The sequence below is a fragment of the Syngnathus typhle genome, linkage group LG1 (assembly GCF_033458585.1).
Source record: "Syngnathus typhle isolate RoL2023-S1 ecotype Sweden linkage group LG1, RoL_Styp_1.0, whole genome shotgun sequence".
NCBI classification, from domain to species: domain Eukaryota; kingdom Metazoa; phylum Chordata; class Actinopteri; order Syngnathiformes; family Syngnathidae; genus Syngnathus; species Syngnathus typhle.
The window spans coordinates 25,267,406-25,294,015 of record NC_083738.1 but is presented as its reverse complement, the minus strand read 5'-3'; the positions used below and the strand labels follow the sequence as shown (position 1 = coordinate 25,294,015).

At 46.9% G+C, this 26,610-nt stretch overlaps 2 protein-coding genes across 5 annotated transcripts; both read right to left on the bottom strand.

Annotated features, from left to right (window-relative positions):
• Positions 1-39: 39 nt before the first annotated feature.
• sepsecs (Sep (O-phosphoserine) tRNA:Sec (selenocysteine) tRNA synthase) lies at positions 40-4,457 on the bottom strand. The gene is made up of 11 exons (XM_061302973.1): positions 4,076-4,457; positions 3,191-3,306; positions 2,976-3,130; positions 2,783-2,901; positions 2,389-2,701; positions 2,164-2,266; positions 1,970-2,099; positions 1,472-1,563; positions 1,005-1,098; positions 830-920; positions 40-747 (listed from the first exon to the last, which is right to left on the bottom strand). Exons 2-11 carry the CDS (start codon positions 3,302-3,304, stop codon positions 516-518), a joined length of 1,443 nt encoding a protein of 480 aa, XP_061158957.1. The 5' UTR covers positions 3,305-3,306; positions 4,076-4,457; the 3' UTR covers positions 40-515.
• Positions 4,458-6,421: 1,964 nt separating this feature from the next.
• Positions 6,422-24,098, bottom strand: LOC133168572 (sodium/potassium/calcium exchanger 2-like). Of its 4 annotated transcripts, XM_061300263.1 has the most exons (12): positions 23,777-24,098; positions 21,967-23,047; positions 16,259-16,297; positions 15,615-15,723; positions 13,886-13,900; positions 12,477-12,527; positions 11,306-11,404; positions 10,536-10,618; positions 8,984-9,118; positions 8,821-8,910; positions 8,545-8,711; positions 6,422-8,470 (listed from the first exon to the last, which is right to left on the bottom strand). In XM_061300263.1, exons 2-12 carry the CDS (start codon positions 22,849-22,851, stop codon positions 8,221-8,223), a joined length of 1,923 nt encoding a protein of 640 aa, XP_061156247.1. In that variant the 5' UTR covers positions 22,852-23,047; positions 23,777-24,098; the 3' UTR covers positions 6,422-8,220. The 4 variants fall into 4 exon arrangements, with proteins under 4 accessions (XP_061156247.1, XP_061156324.1, XP_061156333.1 ...); XM_061300340.1 differs by lacking the exon at positions 12,477-12,527; XM_061300349.1 differs by lacking the exons at positions 12,477-12,527; positions 13,886-13,900.
• Positions 24,099-26,610: the final 2,512 nt, after the last annotated feature.

Below are 26,610 nucleotides of genomic sequence, written 5' to 3'. Positions count from 1 at the left end.
CAATAAATAAATACATAAATAAATAACGCCCCAAAAAGATTGATTTCAAATTTGCAAGACATTTATTTTCACTTTATGTAGAATTTGATGTTATAGATCAGGGGTTTCCAACTGGTTTTGTCTAAGGGACCACCATCATAACCAAGAAGCAACTCGGGGATTACTGCTTTGGCGAAATAATATTTTCTTTTGAACCGAAGGAGGATAGGCTATTTATTTGCATCTGTATGTCCATTTTGGGAAACTCAGAATCTGACGTAGTTTGGATGGGTAAATAATTCACTAAATTAGCTGAAAAAGAAATCAAGTCGAAATAATAAATCAATTTTATTTTTAAAAACTGTATAATTATTTTCAGTCTCCAATTTTGTGGACTACCTGCAATACCGCCACAATCCACTAGAGGACAGCGGACCACTGGGTGACAATCCCTGTTATAGATGGTGTCACACCATTTTACCATGATTTTACAGCATAGAAAATATAAATAGAGCTAAATTTGCCGATCTTTGGATTTAATTTGAATTTGGAGATGGCAGCGGAGAACTATTTTGAAGCAAATTTGCCTCTTTGCGCAGGGTCTTGAGGCACTTGTCCAGCCTTTTGATGCAGAGCGCCACATCGTCGCGGGTGATGCCCACGGCGGCCGCCGCGTTGAGGTACGGGCACGGGTAGGACTCGGAGTGCGACATGAACCCTCGAAAGGTGTGCCCGCCGATGCTCTGCTCCTTGCCGAGCGGTACCACCCTGTAAACAGACAAGCTTGATTTTTATTTCTGCCGCTTTTTGGTTCATTTGCCGCCTCTGGATTGAAGATGCAAGTCCATACCTGGCTCCTGAAACTTGGCGCGTGAACAGCATGGCGCCCAGCTGAGTCGGCGCCTGGTCGCAGCCGGCCCGCAGCCCGTCCAGCGACATGGCTGCCACCCCGAGGGAACAAAGTCACAAAGTGAACAGCACGGGAAATGCAGCTGAAGGGTCGGCACCTCAGGTGGGGTGCTCACCGAGTGAAATGGGGTTATGGGGGGTGTGAAGCAATCGTTCCCCGTGCGCCGAAGCCAGCTTCTTCAGTTCCTCGGCCAGGGACGCGTAGATCTCCTGCGAGGAACCACATACAGGACTCATGGAGCGCGCCTAGCATAAAACTGGACGCAACTCGAAATAGCTCTTCTATCTTTTCCATCCCTTTGTTGCTTATCAAGCGATTCTTCCAGTGAGCAACTCTTTGAAAAATCGAGCACAGCAAATTTTTGAGAGCCTCTCCTCGCAGGGGAGACGCTATCAAAACCAGGACGGGAGTCCGCCTCATTGTTTATGCACAATGCGGGGCAAGAGGCAGCATTAGTGAGTCTTGATGGCATCGGGTCACCGGAGGGAAATTTCCTCTTTATGACCCATCGATCACACTTTTGAGATTTAGTTTCATAGTTCATAAGCAGAAACCGTGTCGTCGCTCCCACCTCCATCTTACCTTCCTGTCTGCTAAGAGCTTCTTATAGCCGCTGCTTCCCAGAGTGAGGAGCGTGATGAGGAGGTCCAGAGAAGGAGAGGCAGATGCTCGGCCTGGACAAACAGGACGTTTAAATACAAACAAACTTGATGTAAATGACATGGCATCATTAAAGACAATTAAACAGAAGTTGTTTTTGACTTGGCCGCTGGGGGCAGTGTAGAACAGACAAATGGATGTGTTATATATCCTACTGGATTTCAGCCTTTTATTGCATAGATTAGTTCTCCGAAGAACTCAAGTGGGATTCATAATAAAACCTCCTATGCTTGTCAGTACGGCACAAATATTAGTTGTTCCATGCAGGCAAAGCAACAAAGATGCTAGTTATGGTAGCATTAAACTATAGTGGGCCTTTCTTCGGGCAGCTTTTTCTTTTCACTAGATGTGTTAACATGAGAAAACAAAACAAACAACAAAAGATGCACACCTAGTTGTGCGACAATGAGCTCACTCCACCTGGGTAAGTCTTGCTAATCTCCTGTACGAAGGCTTCGTCAAAGCCGGCGATCACAGCGCCCCCAACCGGGACCATGAAGTTCTTGTCTAAACTTTGGACAAAGGCGTCGATTCGTCCAACACGAGCCCCCTGGTGGATATATATATATTTTTTTAAATACGAATCTGCAGGTGACAGGTAATCTCCTGCATACCTGTTGGATGAGGTGCATGCACTTGGATGATTGGACGCCATACGCGTTGTTGACGATGTGGGGGATGTCATATTTTGAGCACAGGGTGGCCAGCTCCTCCAGCCTGTCAACAGTCACAAAGATGGAACACTAGAGAACAGCCCAAAACTCCAAACGTTGTTGCATTCGCATCATAAAATGATGTTTTTTTATTCTATTGAAAACTCAGTAACGTGCTCGGCTTACCTGTCAGGCACTCGCGGCGCAAAGCACGACGTCGTGGAATGAACGCACAAGACGCTTTCGGCTCCCAGCTCGCAGATTTGGCGTTCCACCGCGTCAACGTCCGTCCGCAACTCGTCACCCTCGAGCACGTTCTCCACCACGACGGGCACGAAGCCTGCTGTGATCATGGCCTTGAAGCAGGACTTCTGGTCGATGCGCGGCCAGATGATGTAGCGGGCTTTCGGTCGCCGTTGGCGCAGGGTCAGAAAGCAAAGAGTCAGGCTCATGCCGGTTGCCATGGGAACCACGAAGCAGCTCTTTACGCTCCTTACGCCTGTCGGACAAAAGACGAGCAGTCGGTAAGACAAGTTCAAACAGGTTATTTTAAATGCTGCGTCCGCTGAGCGTCACACACCTGCCATCTTTAAAATGTCCAGCACGAGCAAGTTGGTTAGTTTATTGAGCAGACTGGAGCCGGCAGCTTTTGGCTGAACGGCTGCGATGTCACCTGATCGACCGATGCCATGGATCAACCTGCACGTTCAAAAACGAAGAAGGTTTGCGAATTGCATTCACGTCGTCTAACCGAGTCCGAGAGTAGACGGCACCTGTAATGTCGTCTGGCCACCATGTTGGATGCCACACGGCCTTCCCGCTCGCCCACGCCGCAGTTGCCCAGGAAGTTGTTACTGTCCATGACGGCCAGTTCGTTCAAGAAGAGCTCAACGGTGGCCTCGCTCCAGCCTTCCTCGGGACACTTCCCCTGCAAACAAACAAAAGGCGTGAGACAAAGCGAAGCGAGGATTGTACACATTGATTTTACCTTCTCCAGCAGTTGCCTGACGAGGTGCTCATGGCCGCGGCGAGCTTCACTCGCTTGGCGGATGTACGACGCCGACACCATCTTCTCGCTCAGTGTGAAGTTTTCACTGTTCATGGCTATTCAATGCACATTACGTGTTAACATTAAATAATACATGACCGAGCCCTGCCATACAAAAAATCGACGTTTGTAATTGCATTGCCACAAGATGGCGGCAGAGGATCATGACGAATTAACAGTGCTACGAATACACTGGCTCTCAAATTCATACAAGAACTAGCTCCCCCCCAAAAATGTCATTATTAAAATAGTCAACCATAGCGATGTTTTATTCCCCAAAACTATAGAAAAGACACAATTTCTGTTTGATGTTTTTTAACTTGATGCACTCTGCAAGAATACAACGAGGTTTCAGTTTTTCCGACAACAAAAACAAAAGTAAAAAAGTGTACTTGAAAAATGAATATACAAGTTAAATAAGAAATGGACTTAAATGTTTAAAAACAATTGTTTTATTTTTACTTTCACTTTAACAGTGCACAAGATGCATTCAAAGACCACCAATAAAACAGGACATCTTAAAAAGACACGAAAATAAAAAACATAGGCGACAAAGAAAGCTGGCACGTCCGTCACAAGTACAACAGCTCTCACTTTTTAATGACAAATTAAACTCTCAGATGGTGCAACAATAGTTGTGCTAGTTAACTCGTGCTTCCTGTCCTGTCACGTAGCATATGTATGCATTTACGTGACGATCCTTTGGCTAAATCAACATTTTACATGTTTGGAAACGTACAACCTATCCAACAACACCCTTTGCATAAATCACAGAAAATTAACGCGTAACCTTCTATTAAATGTGAATATAAAAAAGTTGCTCACCTTTATGAGGTCCGGCCGTATCAAACGCGGAAGTGGTTGATCATATGACGCGTGGTCAGGTGACTAATTTTTGTCACCCCTTAAAGGGCCACAGTACAATTTGACGTCATTCGATATTTTATGGCAAGATTGATTACAATTGCATAAAAACATCATTTGAACTTATTTCTATCTTATCACACAATTTTTGTATTTGATGTATAGGGTATGAACTTGATAAAGCCACGTCAATCTTTTAAATCACGATTTATCTATTCACACAATAGTGTATTTAAATCTTAAAAGATCAGCAGGACACACATTGATGACAAAATGACAAAATTGTTTTGCGGTCTTTCAGGTTGCTTGGTTGAAATAGGGGCGAGAAAGAGGGCAAGTTGTTGGCATAGCAGGTTTTCTAAAAGAACAGCTATGCCAACATCTTGCCTTCCTTCCTGGACCCATTTCTCTCTTTTTCCAATATTTGAGATGGTAGTGGTCGATTTGCTCCAAGAGAGGCTGTACAAACACATCTTATTTTATTTCCAAAAATTAAATATACTCGTGATAAAAAGCAATGCCGATGACTTACCTGTTCGGATGTTTGACTCATACGAGCTACCGTCGTTGTCCTGCATCACAGTGAGTCTTCAAGAGGAGCGCAAGGAAGTTTGACGCCTCAACAAGATCAACTGGTCACCGCCCATTTATGTGCGTTTGTAAAGCCGCTCCGCGGACTGTTGAGGTCTGCCATCGCACAAATGCGCATGCGCTCATTTGGGTGTCCAGCACCCGGCCAGCTTTAAACAATCCAAGATCGTCTGATTCGAATAATCTCAAAACTTCATCGTGACGTCACAGTGGCATTGTGAGTGGGGTATTTCCATCCGATGTGATTTGCTGATGACGAGATTTGGGTCATTCGTGATTCACGCAATGATTCAAAACGTGTCTAGACCAAAAAGTGAAGACCAGGCAGGACAGGATCATGCTGTAAATAAGCAGAGAACAACTTGAATTGAGTCAGGGTGTATTTGTTGAGTCGGACATACTTTTTGCGGTAGCGGCTGCATAGATGCAAGTGGATGGACTGGATGTCGTCTTTTACACAAGATCAAAATCACATTCCGGACTCTTCCACCATCGATGACTCACTTCTCAAGGTGCCGACTTTGCCACTCCCAGGATAAACAGCATTTATAGGTCTTTTTTTTTTTAAAATTCTCTGTTGTTTTTCATGGTTACAAACCTAAACAGCAACCAAAAAAGTTATGCCCAAAGGAGAAATGATAAGATCCATACAAATACAACAACCATCAGGATGTTCCAGTTGGATTTAGGCCTGGGTTCTTTCTTTTGGCCACATATACTTTTTCTGTATCACTGACAATCCAGCTGAATAACACATGTGAACCAGCGATTTGTGAGTCAATGCTTGTCTGCTAAGGCCCTCATTTTCATGACCACCCAGCCACCCCCTCCAAATAAAACCATGACCCCACTCACACTGCAGCCTCCCCGGGAGACGTTTTCTGCTGACTCAAACCCAAACACGCCCTGTGACGGCGAACGAGCAATGTCGACTCAACAGTCGACTGGCCCACGTGCTGCTAACTTTGCTCCCATGATCGTCCAGTGCTGACTAATCGCTTGCAAATGAAACTGTGAATGAGTTGCCTAGTGACCGTGGCATAAAATGAAAGGGAAAATTCTAACCTGCTCACGTATTTGCTGTGACTCACGCAATACAAAGGTCAATCAAGCTGACCTTCATATTTGTATGGGACCATGCATTTGCATTTTTTTAAATGACCATAACACCCCATTAGCATGACTTTGAATTTTCAGGGAAACAGGATGGACATTTAGACTGTCTTTAACATTCTAGTTGTGCAGTTAAAAAATTCCTTCAGTCTTCAGTACATTTCACAAGAGTGCCACTAGTCTAAGTATTCCAAACCCGGTTTCACTTAATTCATCTCACTATTTATTTCTGCTTATTCGAAGCCTTTTAAAATGACATTAACGTGTTCAATAGCCTCCTTTTCAACTCTACAGTCACAAAGACAGAATTCAGATTTAATAACTAACTGCACTGTTCTATTCTGTATTTAAAATGGTCAGGCAGGTTTCCAATTTTGACCACAAGAGGGCGCAACATGCCTAGTAACTGCGGAAAGCAGGCTGTCAAATTCCATGTTTGGCATTTAAAAAAAAAAGAAATACGATATTGCTTCCATTTATCCATTTAAGAAAACAAATAACTTTAATTTGGAGTCATTACGCTATCCAGAATTTAAACAAAAATAACCCGGATGTTGTCACCACTTTGTCGCTTTCACACAAAAACAATCCACAAGCTCACGGTTGCATATTCGAATCGGATCAGCTTTATTCGTTTCATTATATACTTTGTGTTTTTACATAGAGACAAATGTGTACATTTATAGGTTATATGGTTAATTTGTTTCTGTATATATGTACACGTGAAACCAATCTTACATGAACACCAAGAAAATAAAGACATTTACAGTGCAAAACCTTTGACGGGTGAATTGTGCCACTTCACTCACCTTAATCAAGCACAATCCAAAGTCCTTCGACGGCACCATTCAAGCAACTCTGGAGTTCACCTTGAGTTGAGCGTTCGGACCTTCAAGTGCACAGAGATGATTGTCCAAACTGAAGCAAAATTAGCTGACACAACAAGCCTTAGAGAGTCACTTTGTGAATCTTCCATGTTTTTTTTGTGTTTTTTTTTGCACTTCAATACGTGAAAAAAAATGTCGGCAGCAGCAGCCCTACGTAGATTTGCTCAACGTGAGTATAAAAAAAGAAGTCATATCCAAACTGGGTTTGCTCGTTTGAAACAAAAATAGATATTTACAAAGTAAAACCTGCTCTCTGTTCTAATCAAATGCATAAAAGTGAAGAGTTCCGTTGTACAGTCGGTGGGTAACCAGCCCAAAAGAACTTGAACGCAAGCACCTTTCCTCCTTTGCCACCAAGATGCTGTACAGAGGTTGAGGTCAAAGGGCGTGGAGATAGAAAGGTGAATGGGTGCAGGGCAGACGCATGACAACACGTATATTGCTGTTTAATCCACATTCTATTCTCACATATCGTGATTAGGAGTTCTCTTTTTGCCAACAAAAGACAAATGGGTGGACTGTTTTTTTTTTTTGTTCTAGTATAGCGCCTCTACAGGTAAGGAATGGTCATTGCAGCTTAGAAAGTGAGCTTGACTATAGAGATCACTGTTTTCTACGTCGAGACCGAGCACTGGTTTACATGTTTGCATGTAGCACGGTGAAAAAGTGTACATTTTGGTATACAAGTTGTTTAAATGCGGATTACTACGACTCATCTGCGAGTGTCTTTTTTTATTATTTTTTTTACGACTGAAGCCCAAAGCGCTACACGCGGACTAATCTATCAATTGTGACGCATTTACACCGACAAGTCATTTTCAAATGGACTACTTTGACTTCATAATAGAGGCTTAGTGAGCCCTAAGTACTCATGCTTTTCATTCCAGAGGCCTTTTTTTTTTTTTTTTTTTTTTTGCGGTGGTGTGAGTGTGTGACGTGACGTGTTATCTACAATCAGAAGGAGCAGATTGTCCTGCTACAGTACGTCTGACGCTACCGCTAATTATTTCATGGTAAAGTGTTCAAATTGAAAAAGGAAACAAAAAAAATCCTCTTAAGAGAGAGTGCTGCGGTGAACGATAAAGTCATCAGAAATAAATCCGTCTGCCTTTTTTTTTTTGGTTCGAAGGAGTCTTTTCCCGGTTTTCCGTCTTCTTCTTATCCTGTGAGCAGCAGCTTCATGTGTACAAAGTTCACAGGAGATGCTTCTCCTCAACCTGCCAGTCGTGATAAGCCTGATCTAATGACACTAATGGCATGCATAATGCTTTTGCGATTTGGCCGCTGCGCCCGTAATGCACCTCCTCCTCCTCCTCACCAGCTAATTAAAGAACACAGAAAATCCACTCGGGCGAGACGAAGTTTGGTGTCGCTCGTTGGCATCTCCACTGCGCATTTGCTTCACTTCTCTTTCATCCAGCACGCAGGAAAGCCAATGAGGATGTTTTTTTTTTTTTTGTCGGTCGGAAAGAGGGAAAGCTGGGGGCCGGGCCTTCGGGTGGGGAGCCCCCCCCGTCAGACCGAAATTGGACACGCAAGCACCCGGTCCTCCAGCATGACGCTGACCACCAGGAAGACGAAGTAGAGCATAAACATGATGAAGCCCAGCAGCTTGCTCATGCGCCACTTGCAGGCGGCGATGGAGATGATGACGAAGATGAGCATGAGGAAGAGCAGCACGATGGCGCAGAAGAGCCCGTTGGAGCTCACCGTCACAGGTTTCAAGCCGCTGATGAGCGACCACATCAGCCACGGGAACGGAAGCCTGCACCAAACACAAAACAATCATATAATGACGGCCCCAAAGAGCAAAAGTGCTTTTTTTGTATGACGACGGACCCGACAGTAATGTCAAAGATGTTGGAGCCGACGGAGCTGGACACGGCCATGTCGCCGAGCCCCTTGCGTGCCACAATAACGCTGGTGATGAGGTCAGGGATGGACGTTCCAGCCGCTAATATAGTCAGACCCATAATCTCCTCGGTAATCCCGATGGTCTCTCCAACCTGCATAAAAAAGAAAAAAAACGCTTCAGAGTAAATAAAGCCTCGTGTGCCGCTCTGGCTGTTTGTCGAGTGACATTTGGGTCGGTCGGCGTCAAACGGGGTGACTTACCTGGTGGGCCCACCACACCATCAGGTAGGAGAAGGCCGCAATCCAGCAGATGGAACCCAGGAATGAGATGGGGAAGAACTTCTTGGCTGACTGGCAGAGGAAACGAGCAAAGGAACGTCGGCGGCAAATACGTATTCCCACGCTCTTGGCGACGCACGCCTACCGGTTTCCTGACGTCGGGCAGCGTCAGCCACAGGGGGAGGACAATGGGCATGATTAAGAGGTAGGTGAAGCGCTTGCGGCCGGATTCGGGCCATGACAGGCTCAGGGGCTGGTCGTCTTCCTCCTCGTCTTCCGCCTGAAAGCCAGTCAGCAATTTTCACGCTTCGATACACCTCGCTACATCGCGGTTTTGGTGCAGTGCTGATTTTTCGCTCTATTGCGGTGATTTTTTTTCCACACAGAATCATGTCGAAATAAGGTCGTGCCAGGAGGAGTGAGTGGGGGGAAAAAAAATCAGGAAAACAGAAAATAAATTGGACAAACCCAAGAATTTCTTCCTAAAATGCTGATTAACATACAATCTATGTTCCGTAAGCAGATGGGAGGAAATGTGGGAAAGAAAAATTGGAAAATACCCAAAAGTCAATTATCTGGCCCGACAACTGGGGGGGGTCATATTTTGGGGGTGGTCGTTTTAAAAACGTTTCAATCCGTTTTTTTTTTTTTTTTTTTTAAAAGCATTCTCGTTTTTATATTTTCCCCAATTTAATTTGTATTTTCTTGAACTCAAATAACCTTGCAGAGGCAAATGCTTAAGCCAGTTAGCATTCGGCTAGCTAACTGTACATCATCATTGGCTCATTTGCGCGTCACTCGACAGGCCACACATTCAACGGTGTGCAATGAGAGTACGGTGACCCCATATGACCTCAAATAATTGTACATATTGCATGGTGGCATTATACCTCGCAACAGGAAGTTGCCATTAATCTATTTATGATTGGATTTAGTCCCATGGGGGTGGGCGGGCTCTAGTTGGCAAATGTCAGCCCGTCAGGAGCTATTCCTGTAGACCGGAGACCCCCCGCCAAGACCCCGCTTAACGTTGTACCCGCTGCAAGGCAAAAGTGACATTTGATCCGATTTTTTTGACTTTGATAAACGTGCTTCATTTACATGACATCCATCCACGCAAGAATGTAAAGATCGTCTTCAAAGGTATTCAAATTGGGACGTTATTTCCATCTCATAATCCACCGACGATACACACGCAATTCATTTGAGCTTCTCTAAAGACCGGATGAGTCAGAAATTGCCTGTCGCTTGCAAGCTTTAGGTTCCTCATGAATATTCAGAAAGGCAATATTTAGATGCAGCAAGGGGATGATTTGACTAAATAAATAAACGAGGGGGGGGGGGGATTTTGGTTTAGCTCCCAGGAATTGCAATTTGACCTGCGCTTTCCCCTTTGTCTCCGAACGCTTGCCAAAAGATGAACAAATGGCGTGACAGCACACGGAGCTCCCGGCGTCTTCCTGGATCACACAGACAGGGGCGCTGTGGGAGGCGCTGCCGAAAATAGCCACAAACGCCGACGCCAGCCGACGCCCCCCTGATGTTCTGGCAGGTGACGCCGGAAAAAGCTGCTTCCGCAAGTTGCACTTTTGAAGGGGATTAAAGGACGACTTTCCGAAACACAAGGTGATAATAAGAAATAAAAAGTTTGGACAGCCCTAAGGGTCGCGGTACGGATGAACGGTGATATTTCTTACCGTTTGTCCTTCCTGGCCCGCTGTGCCGTTCATGGGCGGGGCCGCCTCCACTTGCACGCTGGAGCTATTTGGCAGGTTCTTATCTGTGGAGAGCGACGCACCAAGTCATCCGCTTGAATTAAAAATGCAGCCAATCAAAAGCTGTTGGTGTTGAGTTTCATCAAAAGCCCACCAATAAAAAAAAAAACGCTCATCTCCATCCTCGCGAGCGTGGCGGCGCTGCGATGCCCACGATGAAGAGGCTAACACGTTAATGCAGCGCTGTTAACATAATTCCGCTTCACTTTGATTGCGCCAATGAAAGCCATTCCTGCGGCCTCCTCCGCCTCATCCTTCCTTTCAAGTGACACTTGGCGCGCATTAGTGGCTGGCTGGCCTCAATCACGTCCTAAATAGCGCTTGAACAATCCATTTGGCAATTCTTCACCACGTGTCTGTCTTTCAACTTCTTCCACAACCAAGCAGGAATGAGTCACTTTAACTTCACCCATTCATTACCTGTCGTGGATGTCGACTAAAACACACCTTTGCTCCTATCTACTGATACACTAGTCAAGTACCGATTTGAGTTTGGAGTTAACAAATCCGAGCAGATGGCGCAGCTTTTGAGTAGAGAAAAAAAAAAAAAAGTCTGGGCTGTGAATCTTGGCTACTCCCGTTGAGGAGGGAGACAAATGCCAAGATGTTTGGAGGTGGCAAAGTTTCGGCACCTCACACTCACAAACTGTGCGAGAAATAGAGCCATGACAGTGTGTGTCGGCAGTTCCTACCTGAACGGCTGGCGACTCCGTTGGCCTTCTCGCTGTCCTCGACTTGGCATTTCTTTTTGGCGATCTTGTGAAGAATGGACGCTTTCTCACGGAATTTCCCTGCAAAACACCGACAGGCGGGGTCGTTAAAACGCCGAAACGAGCTAGCCCGCCGCCGACTTGGAACCGGAGTTTGTTTCTCTGCTTTTGTTTGGCAGCACGAGGCTGCGGCGTCTGGGAATGGCACAGGTCGAAAAAAAAAAAAAAAAAGACGTCACACAACTGCGAGATGAAAAACTGGAGGTCGATGAAACGCTACGACCTTGAAACTTAACGGGCGAAATTCTCACGCTGGAGGTTTTCCTGTCCTTGTGAACTTTCCAATAAAGTGACGTCATTATTTGCAGCAGTAATTTATCCTAATATGAAATAAAATACAAAATGAGGATTTTTTTTTTTTTTTTTAAAAAGAGCAAGCGTGGCCTGCCTTCAACCAATTAGCCTTTTGCGATCAATAAGTTTCTCATTTTTTGGAGCGCATGGGTGATTTGACGCTGTCAATATGCGCTTGCCCAACCATGTCTGTGACCTTCCGGCAAAATCGTTAGGCACCACCAGCCTCTGTCTCACTTCACCATCGCACGCACACACACGTGCACGCACGCTATTTTGTTTTTGTTTTGCGTTATGAACGTAAAGAAAAAAAAATAATTGTTTCCGTGCGTTGGTCGCAACAAGTGTGCTTGACATCACAGCCTTTTTCTGATTGGACATTTCATCACTTCCAGGGATTTAAAATGTTTCCTGCGAAAGCCATTTAACATGCACGCATTAGAGTTGCGCAATCCATGTGAATATTGAGAATGGGAAAAAAAAAAATGGTAAGAAGAGCTTCAAGTCACCATTGTTGTTCCCCCCCCCCCCCCCCCCCCCGCGAGCTCTGCCGCTTATGAACGTGGATGACTCACTGAAAATTCCGCCGAGTGGAAGCAGAGAAATGAACGATGGATTTCTCGATGAAAGAATGTATGGAATCATGACGCGACCAAAATTGGACGACACAACTGCCACGATTTGCACTTTGGCGGCGAAATGGCAGAAAAAAAAAGACAAGCCAAATAATAATCGATGTAGATGGAGAAAAAAACCCAAAATGGACGCCACAAAGAAATGAAAAATTTTCAGGGCTTACCTTCCTCAGTCATTGAGTGATAATATTTTAGTTTCCCATAAGTCCCAAGCTCTACAAGGCCACAACAAAAGACAAGGAAAGGGGAAGGGCAACGGACACACAGAGAAAAGGAAAAGAGTGAACACCACTGCGCGGGCGCACACGCAGGAAATCCAAGTCATCCCCTGCAAAAAGTGCCAAGCAGCAACAAAAACCACGCTGCCAAGACGACGACAAGTCAGCGCCATGAGTGAAACATCTGGAGGTGAGCGTGCGTAAACAAAAGCAAAATGATGAGTCCTCCTCTGCCTTTCACGTTCAAAGGTCGACTTGTGCTGTGACCTCCAATACAAGCTAGGACGGATTTCGCGGATTCCGTTTTATGATTTCTCGTGTTCATTTGGGCTTTTTTGGGGATTCCTGCTAGGCCGGGCCTCGAGCTGGCGTCGGACGGAGGGGGAAATTCACTGCACTCATTACAAATAGAGAGAGGAGGGGTGAGGGAGGCTGTTGTTGTTTACCAGGGGCCCTCTTGTCCTTGTGGAATGCCCTCTAAACCTCTGCTGAGCCATTTGAGTGCATGCACACGCAGAGTGGGAGCTTCAGTCCGAAGCAAAAGATGAAAAAAAAAAAAAAAAAAAAAAAAGCTTTTAGCATCGATTCTTTCACTTGCCTGGTGCGAGCGTGCTCACAAGAAGAAGTCTGTGTATGTGCAATGTACAGCTAAGCGTGTACACATGATGGATGGTGAGTCACGGCTACGTGTTGGGCACCTTTCTCGGTGCAGAATTCAAGATTTGGTATATACCCGTCCACGCGCTTTTGATTTTTTTTTTGATTCGATGAATGGTGCCAGCTCAAGGTCGTCTGGTCTCTCAGCGCCACCGCACGTATTTTAGCCGAGTCAGGCTGCGATTGTCACTGCCCTTGCAAGACAATTAGGACATTTGCGCAAATGGGGACAAAATAAATAAAAATGATAATAAAAATAACAAACAAAATAAAAAAATTAATACATAAATAATCATAAAGAAGAGGAAGGTTCCGCCCATATTGCTAAAGTGGTCGGATGCAGATTAAGCGTGCATGCAAACACGAGCGAGGTCATCTTTAATCCCTTGTCAGGTTGATTGATTAGAAATCCTGAGGAAGGTCAGCCATCTGGCCGGGACATGAACTCCATCGATGCCTACGGACCGACTGCTAATAACCAATAAGTGGAGGGAGAGGATGGGCTCGGTGAGGGGGGGGGGAAATGATGGGCACAAAGAAGTCAAGGGAAGGGAGACGGATGGAAGTGCACGCTTGACCGTATGGGAAAGTCAACAGGACATAAAGGAAACATCAAGAGTTTCTTCCGGGTTAGGGTTAGAATGATAAAAAAAAAAAAAAAAGGGGAGGGGGTAGTTACAGAAATAAGATCAACTCACCAGAGTCGGCAAATTCTGAGGGGGACAGTAGCCGAGAGACGTGCAGAGACAGAAACACACAAGATCAATCCGAGCACACAATTTGGTTTCAATTGAACCCGAAGGTGAAAGTCGACGGAGAGCGTTCAGAACGAAAAACAAGCCGCCTCGCAAACGTTATTGCAAAGAAAACTTTCCAGGAAGGTATCGCCCATAAAATGGACACCTCACGTCTCACTTAGTCAGAGCGTGTGATTTCTTCAAAGTCACGACAATGAGAAGAGTTATGATTCATAATATATCGTCATTTTATAAAAGTGGAAATTACAGATGGCTCTGTAGCAAACTGAAAATCTGCAATGGAGACGGAATTCATCTTATATTGTCTGATGACGACAAACACCGGACCTAGATGAAGGGGGGCCTGGGGCCCGTGTCTCCCCCTGCTAAATATGACTTTTTTTTATTTCACAATTTTTCTGGGAATTTATTTCACATTTCCACCCACTTCATGAATATTGTTATTTATTGAAGAATTTCTTGGGTTTGCAAAAAAAAATATTTGCGGACTCCCTGAGCTATCCTTGCCCCCTCCCCCTGAGGAAAAAAAATCCTTGTTCCGCCACTAACATTAAATGCAACCTCAGACCTCCTCCTCAGCTCTGCAGCGGAGACAACTTATTTTGAGAACTGCCCATGAAATATACATGCCCCCTCCCTTCCTCCCTGCCCCCTACCCTCCACTTAAAAGCCCTCCGGGTGTATGCGGGGATCCGCTGCACCTGCTCAACTCCCACCGAGCAGCCCAAAACGCTGCGTTGTGCTTTTACAACAGCCGCAATCAGACATTCAGCAGTTGTGCTTTAAGGAACAAATATTGGAAGCAAGTACCATATTTTCCGGACTATAAGGCGCACCGGACTATAAGGCGCACCTTCGTTGAATGGCCCATTTTTAAATTTTGTCCTTATATAAGGCGCACCGGACTATAAGGCGCACCATTAATGCATCATGTCAGATTTTTAATCCAAATCAAATCATTCTCCAGTTTATCTTTTTTACTTCAACTTCAGACGCAACAAATTACTTTATAATCACAAAATAATGATCCATAGTCTTTTTGATTCATGATTCATAGTCTTCAGTGGGCCACTTATGATTGATATCATGACACAATGCTTCGGGCCAGTTTAAATTTACGAATTTGGTCCATATATAAGGCGCACTGGACTATAAGGCGCACTGTCGGCTTTTGAGAAAATTGTAGGTTTTTAGGTGCGCCTTATAGCCCGGAAAATACGGTAGTTCCCACCTCTAGTCATCCGCAACATGATGGATGCGTTACTCGGTGAACTAGATCCTAGCTGCTCTTTATTTATTTACGTTTTTCAAATCACTCAGACAGATTGATGGATATACTTGGTGATGCAATGCATGCTAATTGCTAATGGCTGCTTGAAAGCCCATCTCGGTGCTAATCTCTCCTGAGCTGACTCCATTCCAGGCTTGGCCCGGGTCTCAAGGACCGTAAAGACTTTTCAGGGAAGTCCCCCAAGACATTTTTATTTTTTTTTAGTTGAATTCTTATTGGTTCTGTTGACCAGCGCTAGCTTCTTTTTCAGAGATAGCGATTAGCATCATTAAGCATGTTTGTTATTGCCGATTTTCAACATGTTGAAGGCTTTTCTTTTCATTTTCAACATGGAAAATGTCTTCAAGTTCCAAATTGCCCAATAAGTGCCAAGCTCACCTTCACTTAAAGGGTCCAAGGTGTGAATCATGAGCTGGAAAATGCTGTTCCTCATCAAGCTGTTGTGCAGGGAGGCCGAGCTGCCCCCCCTCTGAAGACGAGGTCTGGCCTGCGAGGAGACGAACACGGTGTTAAAAACTCTTCCTGGTCGCCAAATCGACAGCGGGTCAGATACGCTAGAAAGTCCCGTGTAGCTCTGAGGGAGGAACGACTTCCCCGAGAACGCTCGCGCTTGGAATACGATTTGTTCATCCGCTTTTGCATAAAACCCAAAGTGGAACCTGCAGGCAATGAGAATAAAATAACCCATCAATTTCTAACACGAGGCCCTCGGGATGCAGTCGGAATCGTATTGAAGTTCTCGTGAGCTCCGCCAAGGTCATGCTTGGTTCCCCGTTCAACTTTTTGGGAGAATCGGCGCTCCACTGGGTGCAAGTCGGAAGCTGAAGCAGTCAGTCTTACTCACAGGTGACGAATGGCTCGGCGGTATTCCGAACGCGTCACATCTCCCGTGCGTGCGGATTTTGTGTTTTGCCGCAAAAGGGAACGACTCCGGCTTGGATGAGTTTAACACAAAGTCACGGTGTGGTGGGAGACAGACATGTCATCTAACAGCAGCACAAAAAAGGAGACAGGACACCTACCGCCAACTTGCCGTCATCCTCGGGCGCCCCCGGACTCGCCTTCTCATCCAACACAAAGAAAGAGGGCGATCAGAAAAGAGGAGGGGGGGGAAGAGAGAGAGAGAAAAGAACAAGACAAAGATGTGAAGCATGCCGCACGCAAACATACACAGACGTCACATCACAGTTACAGCTGAGATGAAGATGAGGACGACAGAACACGTCTGACGGGACAAGTGTTTTGAAAAACGCAAACTTTGGATAATTTCAGCCTTCTTCCCTACACTGCCATCATTTTAATGTCTGAAAAGGGACATAAAAGAGACGCTAAGTTTATCTTTAAAAAAAAAAGTAACGTTCAGTAGAGCCAGGAAGAGCTTTGACAAACTCAGAGGAACAAAACAAAAAAGTGCAAGTGGCAAGTTGTCACACGGAACTTTTTGTGACTCAGGCCTTCAAACAATCACTCACTTACCCCCCCCCCCCGACCATCCTTGCCAGCAGGCATTCTGGCACGTCTATTTTTGAAAGGCCAACAAAAAAGTGGCGCTCGTCGCAGGGAGGAGGGAAAAAAAATGTGCGCATGTGTGAAACGTCCCTCTGAAGACTCACTTACAAGCACATTTACTTGGACGGCCGAGTGTGGAGGCTTTGTTTGCCAGCCTACACACTTTGCTTTGTACAAAATGTGGAGGCGTTGACGTGTGGCGAGACGATATGCCCGGTCGGACGATCAAGATATATTTTTTAAAGTCACTTGAAAACAAAGCGACCTGATTCTAAACCATACATAGGAAAAAAAAAAAAAGCTCTTGAAATGATCTTAAAATCATTTCTGAAAAACTCGGAACCACGATTGTCTGTTTACCGCCTCCCATTCGTCTACAAAACAAATCAGGACCTTGAAATTGCGCAATTTCCACGAAAACAACCAAAAATAATTAAAATAAACAGAAAAAAAAAGCTGCAGGGAAGTGGGGGGGGGGGGGGCTTCAAGCTGATCACTTCCTGAGCTTATTCCTTGCACACTGCAAATTGAATTGCTCTTTTCGGCTCGCTCCTCCTCCGGGGAAGTGAGTATGGTGCCAGATTGAGCTCAACCACTGGGCCGCCGGTTGAGACAACGTTAGATACTATGACTAATAACCACACAGCGGGATTAGTATGTTTCTGCGCTTCCCTAATACCCGCGATGTTACATCAGGACGCTTCTTGGGATCGGCTCAGCTGCTCAGAGGCGGATGAGCGGGATGACTCGATGGACAGACGGCCGGATGAATATTCTCTCGTGCACGTGGCGCAATGCTACGGCGAATTATCGCTGTGGGGGGAAAAAAAGTGTTACGTATATGAGCACTTTCATTCCCGAGTCACAAATTGCCAACAGATAAACTGGGATTTTCCATTAGGATCTCTTAACATCAGATGGGAAGCGTTTAGAAATGATCTTTTCCTTCTTATAAACCAGTGTGGCATGAAAATGATGACGTGGCAGTTAGATAGTGAGGTCGCAGCTATTAGTAGCTTTGTATTGCGAGCTGGCTGCCGAAAGCGCCTCGTGCAAATCTTCCAGCAGGCAACCTAGTCTGCTGGAGCGTGAGAGAACACCCTCCGAGATTTGTCCGTCTCCATCAGCCGGTACCCTTTCTTTCCATTTTGCCTGGAGATGATAATAACCATCTTTAAGGGGGTGGGGGGATAAAAATTTGCACAAGTCAAGAAGCCGCCCACTTGCTAATTAGTAACCCCTTCAATTTTTTTTTTCCCGAGCAAGCAGAACTAATTACAGAAGCTGCCACCGTGGCTGATTTCCCACAAGGCAGCGCTCGGCAGCTAAAATTGCTTCTTCTCACCCACCCACCGACCAATCAGGTGGCGGCTTCAGGGAGATGCACACAAGAGGACGGAAACACAAAACTGCTGCGCCGTATTCAAAAAGCAAATTCAGCACTCGAGCGGGCTTCCTTTGACGCGTTTCGATAACCGGAGTGATCGTGAGCGGTTCTGTCGATTGGGTGGAATCGATGGTGCGTTCAAATGCACGAGGCGACACAAACACCGGTTGCGTGTGCAATAATTGCAAGCGCTGACTGCTGATTTCAGCTGGAGGGGGGGGGGGGGGGTCATTGTACAAAATGCTGAGGGTCCCGGGTGTTATTTCATGCGCTGGCGAGATAAAGATCCCATTGCCCTTCACATGATGCGTTTACAGTGCAGTTATCTAATTCGACCTCGCGTTCAGAAATAGCTCGGGATCGATAAAGCTATCAGTTTCTTGCTAGGCAATCAGACTCGCCCTAAAAAAATCTAAAATAAAAAAAAAATAAACAGACAACTCCCATAACGGTTTCCGAGAATGCACATCCGTGAGAGGATTTGACCTTGTAGTGACTTTCAAGATCAAAACTAGCTGCTTGCCTTGAGGGGGGGATGCGGCGCGCGAGGGAGCTGTCCACGGTTCTTAAGTGGAAACAAACACTCGGCCGTGGATTCGTAATGAGCTACACTTTCAATTTCTTAGAATTCAAGCGCCCGGCAGCGTTAGGTGAACTCCGAGGGGGCCGCCATTATTCATCGGGAATCCAGAAGTGGACCGCACAATGGCTGCACGCACGATGATAATTTGTTTTTTTTAAAATTGCACGCGGCGATGTTTAACTCCTCTTGGATGCGCTACAAAATGCTAATGGGCTGGAGAGAACCACAGTGAGCAGCACCTGGGATGTAAATGAGCTCGCCGTTATTAGCGATTGAATGAATTTGGCTCCAAACAACAAGGGCGCCGGGCTATTGATGGCCAAAGTCCAGTCATGCTGCAGCTGCATTTGGATGATATAACTTGGGACTTTTTTTTTTTTACCGTCACGCTGGGATCAAACTCAACAGCTTTTCTATTTTTAACACTTGCAATATTATTCAAGTTGGCCACACATAAAAAGACAGCTTAAATCTTGTTTCCTCCCAGTTCCTGGAACTGAGGCCACTTCCACAAAAATAGCTCATCAAAACAAATATCACGTTTTAGCTGGGCATCGATATCTCTAGTACTTTTGATAACCATAATTTAATCTAACCTAATGACAAGAAATTGCAAAAAAGACCTCTCTGACGCAAATGATGATTTGCTGATGTGTCAAACGGCGGTATTACAGCGCCATCTACTGCCCAGGAGGACTTAGTTTCAGTCAGAATCTTTTTGCCGTAAATCTTGGTGGCTGGTATCAGCCCGATATGCTACCTGGTATCGGTATTTGCTCATCTTGAGCAATCTTTATTTGAGAAGAAATAAAGCAATAGATTTAAGAAAACAAGGTGGTCTAATGATTTTCTACCCCGATTCTAGCTTCCCCTCCTCTCTTCCCCACCAGACCAGTGAAACTGGATCATTTCTTGCACTAGCTGGGAATGTCTGACAAGTTGACAAAGAGGAGCACGTGACCGCAGGCAAGATTTTACGTGTCAAGTTGCACCGAACGCGACGGGCATCGACACCGAGAAAGGAAACGCCAGCGGTCTGGCTTTGTAAGCGATCATTGAAGCCCCCATCCTGACGAAACAAAAATCTTGCCTCCGCACTGGCTATTTATAGCCTACTAATGCTGCGAGCAGAGGTCGCAACCCTTCCATCTCAGCAGATGCAACATCTGCCTCTGTGCACCGGCAACTTATCTGACCACGACGGAAGAATCTTAACCGGCTTCACGGTGCAAAATATTTTTTTATTTGCCAACAAAGCCGAAATGACATCACTCCCAGGCTCGCCCTACAATCGCGAAGTATCAATAAATTCTCCCATGAATGTAATTTAATGAAGAGGACTGATGGAAATGAGTCAGGGGTCAGAAGAGGCATTAGTTATCGAGTGACCTCATTTGCCCCCGCCCCTTCGCTTTTAAACCGTGGCTTTCATGGCTTTTCTTTAATCAGAATTTTGGGCGGGTACCTGGCTTGACAGGCGTCAACAGCCGGCAGAATAAGAAGCTTAACCCAACGCGTGGCAGTCACGATACCGTGCGTCGAGACGGTCTTGACGGTTGCGTCCTCGCATTTTTTTTCAGCCCCCCCCTCACACCACAACAAATCTAACAATAATCGCTTCCTGCGGCGCTATGGTCCAAAACCGTCGTGAGATTAACCCGGCGACTGAGCGTTAAGTAAACAAAGGTATTAGGCAGCAGCGGTTGGGATGAACAAATAGGTAAAGACATTCATCCAACATCTGTGCTGATCAAATTAAATCGCATGCTGTGCGCCGGGATTAGCGCGATAAAATTCTGCTGCGTGACTCTGCTGCTTTTGCACGACTTTTGCGAAAAACAGCCTCCGGTGGGGCTTGAGAGAAGAGGAACTATCAGGACTTCGAGCGTCGTTTTAGGAAGTCTGTTTTTTATCTATACAAGTCGAAATTAAGTTTCAGGCATTTGGTGGGGTGATAAACAAGTGTTTGCTTTGCCCTTTTAGGTTGTTAATGAAGGTAACAAAGATGCACTCGTGCATTTTGTCATTGTAAACGTGTTAGCTAAATTTTATTAGCTTATGTCGCGGCACTCCGATGGAAAGAAAGTGTCTTTGCTAAATTGATTTATTCTGGCACAAAAAAAGACCCCATACCGAATCATAAATGTGATTTAAATTTTGTTGTGAGTATTTTCCATGACTTATAAATTCAAATTCAATTTGTTGCAGTGACTATTTAGCATCGCAATGAAAATTCGAGGCCATTGTGTATACATGATTATACATTCATAGAATTTTCACAAATCGGCATAACTGCAATGTAGCCTGCGATGCCCCCTTTTTTTGACACCTTTTTATCGTCCTCGCTTATGTTCCGATGGATCGCGGGAACATCATGGCGGAGCTGATGAACCGTGCCGCTATCTGTGTCACAATTTGAGTGCATGTCACTCGCCTGCTAAATTGCCAATTAAAACCCAAAATAACACACGTGCAGACGTCCCTAGTGTCAAGACTTGATTAAAAATGGCGGCTCTTTGGAAGATTACCGTTCAATTAGGCGCGGGCCTGTGCTGCCCTAATAAACCCGGACGACTTGTCTGACCACAAATGCCGCGCGGTCGCCTACGGTAATAAACCGCCACGTCTCCGGCGTCTACGATTGATTGAGCGCACACGCGCAGTCCGCTCCCAGAATGCTTTGCAGCTCAAGGTCACCTCGCTTGTCTGGCACCGAGCCGGCGCACCTTCCTCCTCCCCTCGCCTGTCAAACAAACCCATCGAGCGCAACCTTGTGTGACATCCCAAAAAGTAAAAAAGCGCCGCCTCGTCCTACTTCCTACTAGTGAAAATCTGGAGAAATAAAACTGCTGAGAGCAAATCCTGCCGTAATAAAGGCTTTACGGGACAATGCTCTCCAAAATTTCATTCCCCAATGTCACAATGAAAGCTAAATCCGCGTGGATAATCTGCACGCCGGTGTCCGGCGGCACTGCTGTGCCAGTGATGGAACGAGCCGACTTGACGTTTGGCGCCATTGTTAGCTGCTTAATAGGCGTGCAGTTGCAACCATGTTATTCAGGCAGGGGACACAATCTGGAGTTCTGAACTCAGGTTTGACTATCTTTTACGAATCTCTGAGCAGGAGCTTGTTTTGGTTCCGGCTGTGATGGTTTGAAGCGTAGCTCAATCAGCAATGGCAAGCTCGATGATATGGATGTGCGCATCCTCAAAGTTGCCTTTTGGAGAAGATGACAGAGGAGGCCACTCACCTTGGGCTGCACCTCCACCTCCACCACTTGGTTCTTGTTCATGCAGCCTTTGACGAAGCTCTCCACGGTCCCGTTGAATTTCATGAAGATGACGTAGGCGGCGTATCCCGACAGCAGCGTGACACTCTCCCACACGGAGATGAAGTTGTCGAGGAAGAAGACGATGAGCAGGATGAGGTCCAGGATGTAGAAGGAGACGTCGCGGAAGAGGGGCCACCACGTCAGGTTGAGGATCTCCTTGGAGAAGATGGCGCACATCCCGATGACAAAGAGGATGTTGAAGACGGCCGAGCCCACGATGGTGCCGATGCCCACGTTGCTGTGCGAGATGAACACGCCGATGATGGAGGTGAAGAGCTCGGGAGCCGAGCCGCCCGCCGCCATGAAAGTGGCGCCGGCCACGTCGTCCGAGATGGTCAGCTTCTCGGTGATGACCGTGAGCGCCGGGACGAAGAACTCGTCGCACACGATGGCTAAGGCGATGAACATGTAGATCATGCCGAACATGTGGAGGACCACCGCCCCCCGCCGCCTCTGCTGGATGTTGAAGAGGTCCGGCGGGTATTCCCCCTGGCTTTCGTTGCCACCCGCTGTCCATTTCGCACCGTCCGACCCGTTGGCCTCATTCTGCTGCTGGCTGAAGAGCAGAGTCCTGTGGGGCACCGGTTGGCGGAGGCCGTCCCGGGAACCCGCCGGATCGCCCGGAGCGGCCGAGTTCCACGTCAAGGCACAGACGGAGACGGCACTCGCGGCCAGCAGGCTCACCGCCAAGCCCAAGATCCGCACCGGCCTGAGTTTTCTCCGCAAACGGCAGAGACCCCTCCGCTTGCAGGCAGCCTCCGTCGCGGGTTGCGGCTCGGCCGGCCCGACGCACGGCGGACCCATCTCTGCGTGCTTCTGGAGCCGCCTAGCTCCCGCTGGCTCGGTAGGGTGAGGGGACAGTCGGGCGGCGGGCAAGGGGGGGGGGGCACGGGTTTTACCGGAGATGGTAAAACATGGCGTTGGCCTCAAATGCGTTGAAAGGACTTCTGGTACTTTCCTGGATCTGGCTTGCCAAATGTTGCCTTCATATTAGCCTCGGCTGGATGAACAAGAGAGAAGAAAGACATGGGGACAAATTGACAGCACATGAGTTTACCACTGTTGTCACTTCAGGGCCTCATACGACTCTACAATCAAAAATAACACATGGAACAATTTATTTTGGACTTATTTTGGAGACTTTGTGAACCGTGAGAACAAAATGTAGCTTTTTGGTGCCTGGGGCGCAATGATGACACCATAGGGGGTGGAAATGAACACCTACTGTACCTCCGTTTCTGACAGCGCATACAACAAATAGCGATCACGCTGGCCGCTAATTCTTCGGCCTGACTCGACTACCGAGAATGACAATAATCCTCATAACCAAACATTGCAGATCATATTCCAACATATGGAAAACTTGGTAGGGGCAGATGATTTTTTTTTTGGGCCTGCGCCAAACTGCGCTAAGAGAAATAACAAGGACGCTGTCGGGTAACGGGTATCGGAACCGTGACGACGCTGCTGAAAACGGCTCATCGCTGTTATTATTATTATTCCTCATTTATGTTGACGGCCGTAGCCCGTCTGCGCTGCCGGTGACTCTGCCCTTTACTGATGCGTTCGCCCTCTCAGCTGTATTCAATGAAAAGAAAGAGGAGGGGGGGGGGGGGGGGGGGAGAAAAAACAAACAGAAAAAAAAAAAAAACGACCCAACGTGTAATCTGCACGCGGAGGCGCATGACGCGCGGCGGCGTGGCTGCAGACGTGTAAGGTCTCGTCTTACCTTGCCAGCAGCAGGTTGCAAATTCACAGTCCGGTGCCCTCTTGCTCTCATTCAGCACAAAAATGTCACCGGTCTCGGCTGTAGCGATGGACAGAGGTGGAGCTTTTGACAGAGAAAGAGGAGGTGGAGGAGGATAGGGGGGGGGGGGGGGGAGATGCGCACGCTTCCTCTCTCTCTTCACAGTCTCGGCTCAGCAGCATCCATTCCGGCTCGGATGAAAGCATACGCGTTAATCGCTTCAAAAAAAAAAAGAAAAGTGGGGGGCGAATGTAGCCAAGTGACGCGCTTAGCTGGTCTGACCACGTGATCGAGATGTATAAAGTCAGGTAAAGACCCCCCCCCCCCCCCCTCACGTCAGGTTGAAGCTGCTTCATGCGAGCGGCTTTCGGCTGCATGTTACCGTGGTTACCGAGCCACTTTTCTTTATCCCCTTTTCCCCCCCTCCTCGGTCCTGCTTCAGGCAGACCGATGGGCATAAAGGTCATTTCAAGGTTACACGCAAGACACAGCAGGAGGGAGACGGCGTCTTCGCATTTCGTCCGCCAACTGCAGCAGCGTGCACTGTCGATCAGGGATGGGCAATGCTGGGGGCGGGGGGGGGGGGGGGGGGCACAGTTTTTCGTCCGTGCTACTGGTGAGGGGGGGGGGGGTCACAAATAAAGGACAAAAATGTTATTTTAATGATGAACAAAATACATTCATACATGCAAACGTGCTCTTAATATGTGTATGTAAGTGTTCCGGGTATATGTTTGTAACAGTATAAATATATAATAAATCACGATTGACTGATTTTATTGATTGACCTTCACCCATCTCTTCCCGACCGGCCTTCTGTTACCTAACAGGAAACACTCGTGCAGATCACATTAACGGGCCCTACCTCCCGCAATCAACACTTTAGTATTATTTGAAATCCTAAAAAATGTGTTTGAGATCGAAATGAAATGTATGCGGACGTTCACCGAGCGCCATTGGTCGGGTAAAAGTCCGCACGAGGCCTCGGAGGAGCCCCTCGGAGGAGCCTCGCCGGCGACCTCATCAACTTTTCAACTGCTGAGTGGACATGTAAGCGAGGACGAGGAGGGGATGCTCTCGTGCGAGTGATAGCGGGACTGGTTATTAAAATGCCCTCAAAGATGGCTTCTTGGAAAAGTCCATCTAATTAACGCACACCGTCCTCACGCCAGCTCTCCCGATGACGTCCGTCGACAGTTTTGTCATCGAACCAGATCCCTCCGGGTCGTAAGCTCTATTCGCCCCCCCAAACAATGGCTTGGCAGCCTCGCCGCTCGGATTCTGGCTGCCTTTCCAGCATAAAAAGTGTTGACTGGTCACGCGTGGGTCACGAAGGAGGGGACGGGACGCGGGTGGGGGGGTCTGTACTTGTTTTGATTTGACAAAAAACAAGAGAAATTTCCACGCCGGTCGTGCCGCGCCCCCTTCTGAACGGGCACACCCGGCCCACCCCTCGCTCGGGCCGGCGGCTAAATCCGAGCCTTTGTGCTCCACATAGTTGTATGGATTTGTCAGCAGTGGGGTGGGGGGGGGGGGCAGCGGGGGGGCGGATAGAGCGATGACAAGCAAACGAGTTTTTCCAGTCAACGAGGAAGGACAATTGAGCGAGCTCTGCGCGCTATCGAGCTAGCGTGATTGTAAAGGTCTATCAATAAGCGGTTTCTCTCACATGCGACGCTTCTCCCACGGATGAAAGGCCGGAAGCCTCAAATCACAGGCTCGGCTCGCACCGATTGCCGCCCGGCAAAAAAAAAGATCCAGTCAGCACAGCTAAAAGGCAACTGGGGGGATTCGGGGAAAACCAATCAATCAGGGTGGCTCTTAAAATGGCCGTGTGAAAGTATCGTCAATGACAAATGCGCCCTGTCGTCGCAAATTTAAAGCGCGAGGGGGGGGGGGGGGGCAGGGGAAGTGGAAAAATAAATCTGTTGGGTTGCAGCGAGGAGATTAACAAATTGATAATCCTCAGGCAGGTTTGATGGATACTGTAAGTACTGGAGCTGAAAGTGACATCGTGCTTGACGGACTTCGCAAATACTGAAGGCCAAACAGTACATGTATATAGCCTATACACTGGCGGAGGTAGGATTTTCTTCCTTGTGTAAGGAAGAGTCCACAAAACAAATGGAAAAATATGATCCAAGCATATATCTGGGGGGGGGGGGGGGCAGTGCCCCCGTCATCCCCCCTGGTGGTCGTCATAGATTATTGAACTCCCAGTAACACAGAAGGACATGGAATGAATGACCTTTGGCAGCGGAATATGGCCGCTTAATATTTCATGGCTTTTCGTGGGCAGGAGACAAAAGAGCAGCCAGATGTGCTGACGGACACCCGGGAAGCTTTGGAGGTCCTGTGCGAGCGAAGCCCAAATTGACACAGGGAATACGATAAGCAACAGAGTACAAATACTTGGCGATACGCGAGCGTGGCAAAGTGTCAAGTGAGGGGACGGGGCGGGACTGAGCTGTGATTCTATTCTAATCGCACTAGATTTATTAAACGGGAGCAGCAGGTTTAAATCTCAGCAGATTACATGGAATTCCCAAGGAGAAGTGAGGGTGGCACTAGGGGGTCAGGGAGGATTGCGTAATTGAATGTGCTTGAGGTTATCATGGCGCCAGTCAGCTATGACAAGCCAAAAAAAAATAAAAAATAAAATAAACACATAAACACACAGATTAAGATGCTACTCGTTTTTTGTACTACGCAGTGTGTGTGTGTTTGTTTGTGTGTGTGTGTGCGTGTGTGACAGCCTTAAAATGAATGTTCTCATGAAAAGCAGGTTAATCCCTCATGCCCCACCTCGCATGCAA

Coding starts and splice junctions, on each gene's coding strand:
- sepsecs (XM_061302973.1), bottom strand. CDS start 3,304: ATGAACAGTGAAAACTTCACACTGAGCGAGAAGATGGTGTCGGCGTCG. Junction 2,702..2,782: donor GGACATTTTAAAGATGGCAG/GTGTGTGACGCT, acceptor TTTGTCCGACAG/GCGTAAGGAGCGTAAAGAGC. Junction 2,267..2,388: donor GCGCCGCGAGTGCCTGACAG/GTAAGCCGAGCA, acceptor GACTGTTGACAG/GCTGGAGGAGCTGGCCACCC.
- LOC133168572 (XM_061300263.1), bottom strand. CDS start 22,851: ATGGGTCCGCCGTGCGTCGGGCCGGCCGAGCCGCAACCCGCGACGGAG. Junction 15,724..16,258: donor AGGATGACGGCAAGTTGGCG/GTAGGTGTCCTG, acceptor GTCTCCTCGCAG/GCCAGACCTCGTCTTCAGAG. Junction 8,911..8,983: donor TGCCCGACGTCAGGAAACCG/GTAGGCGTGCGT, acceptor TTCCTCTGCCAG/TCAGCCAAGAAGTTCTTCCC.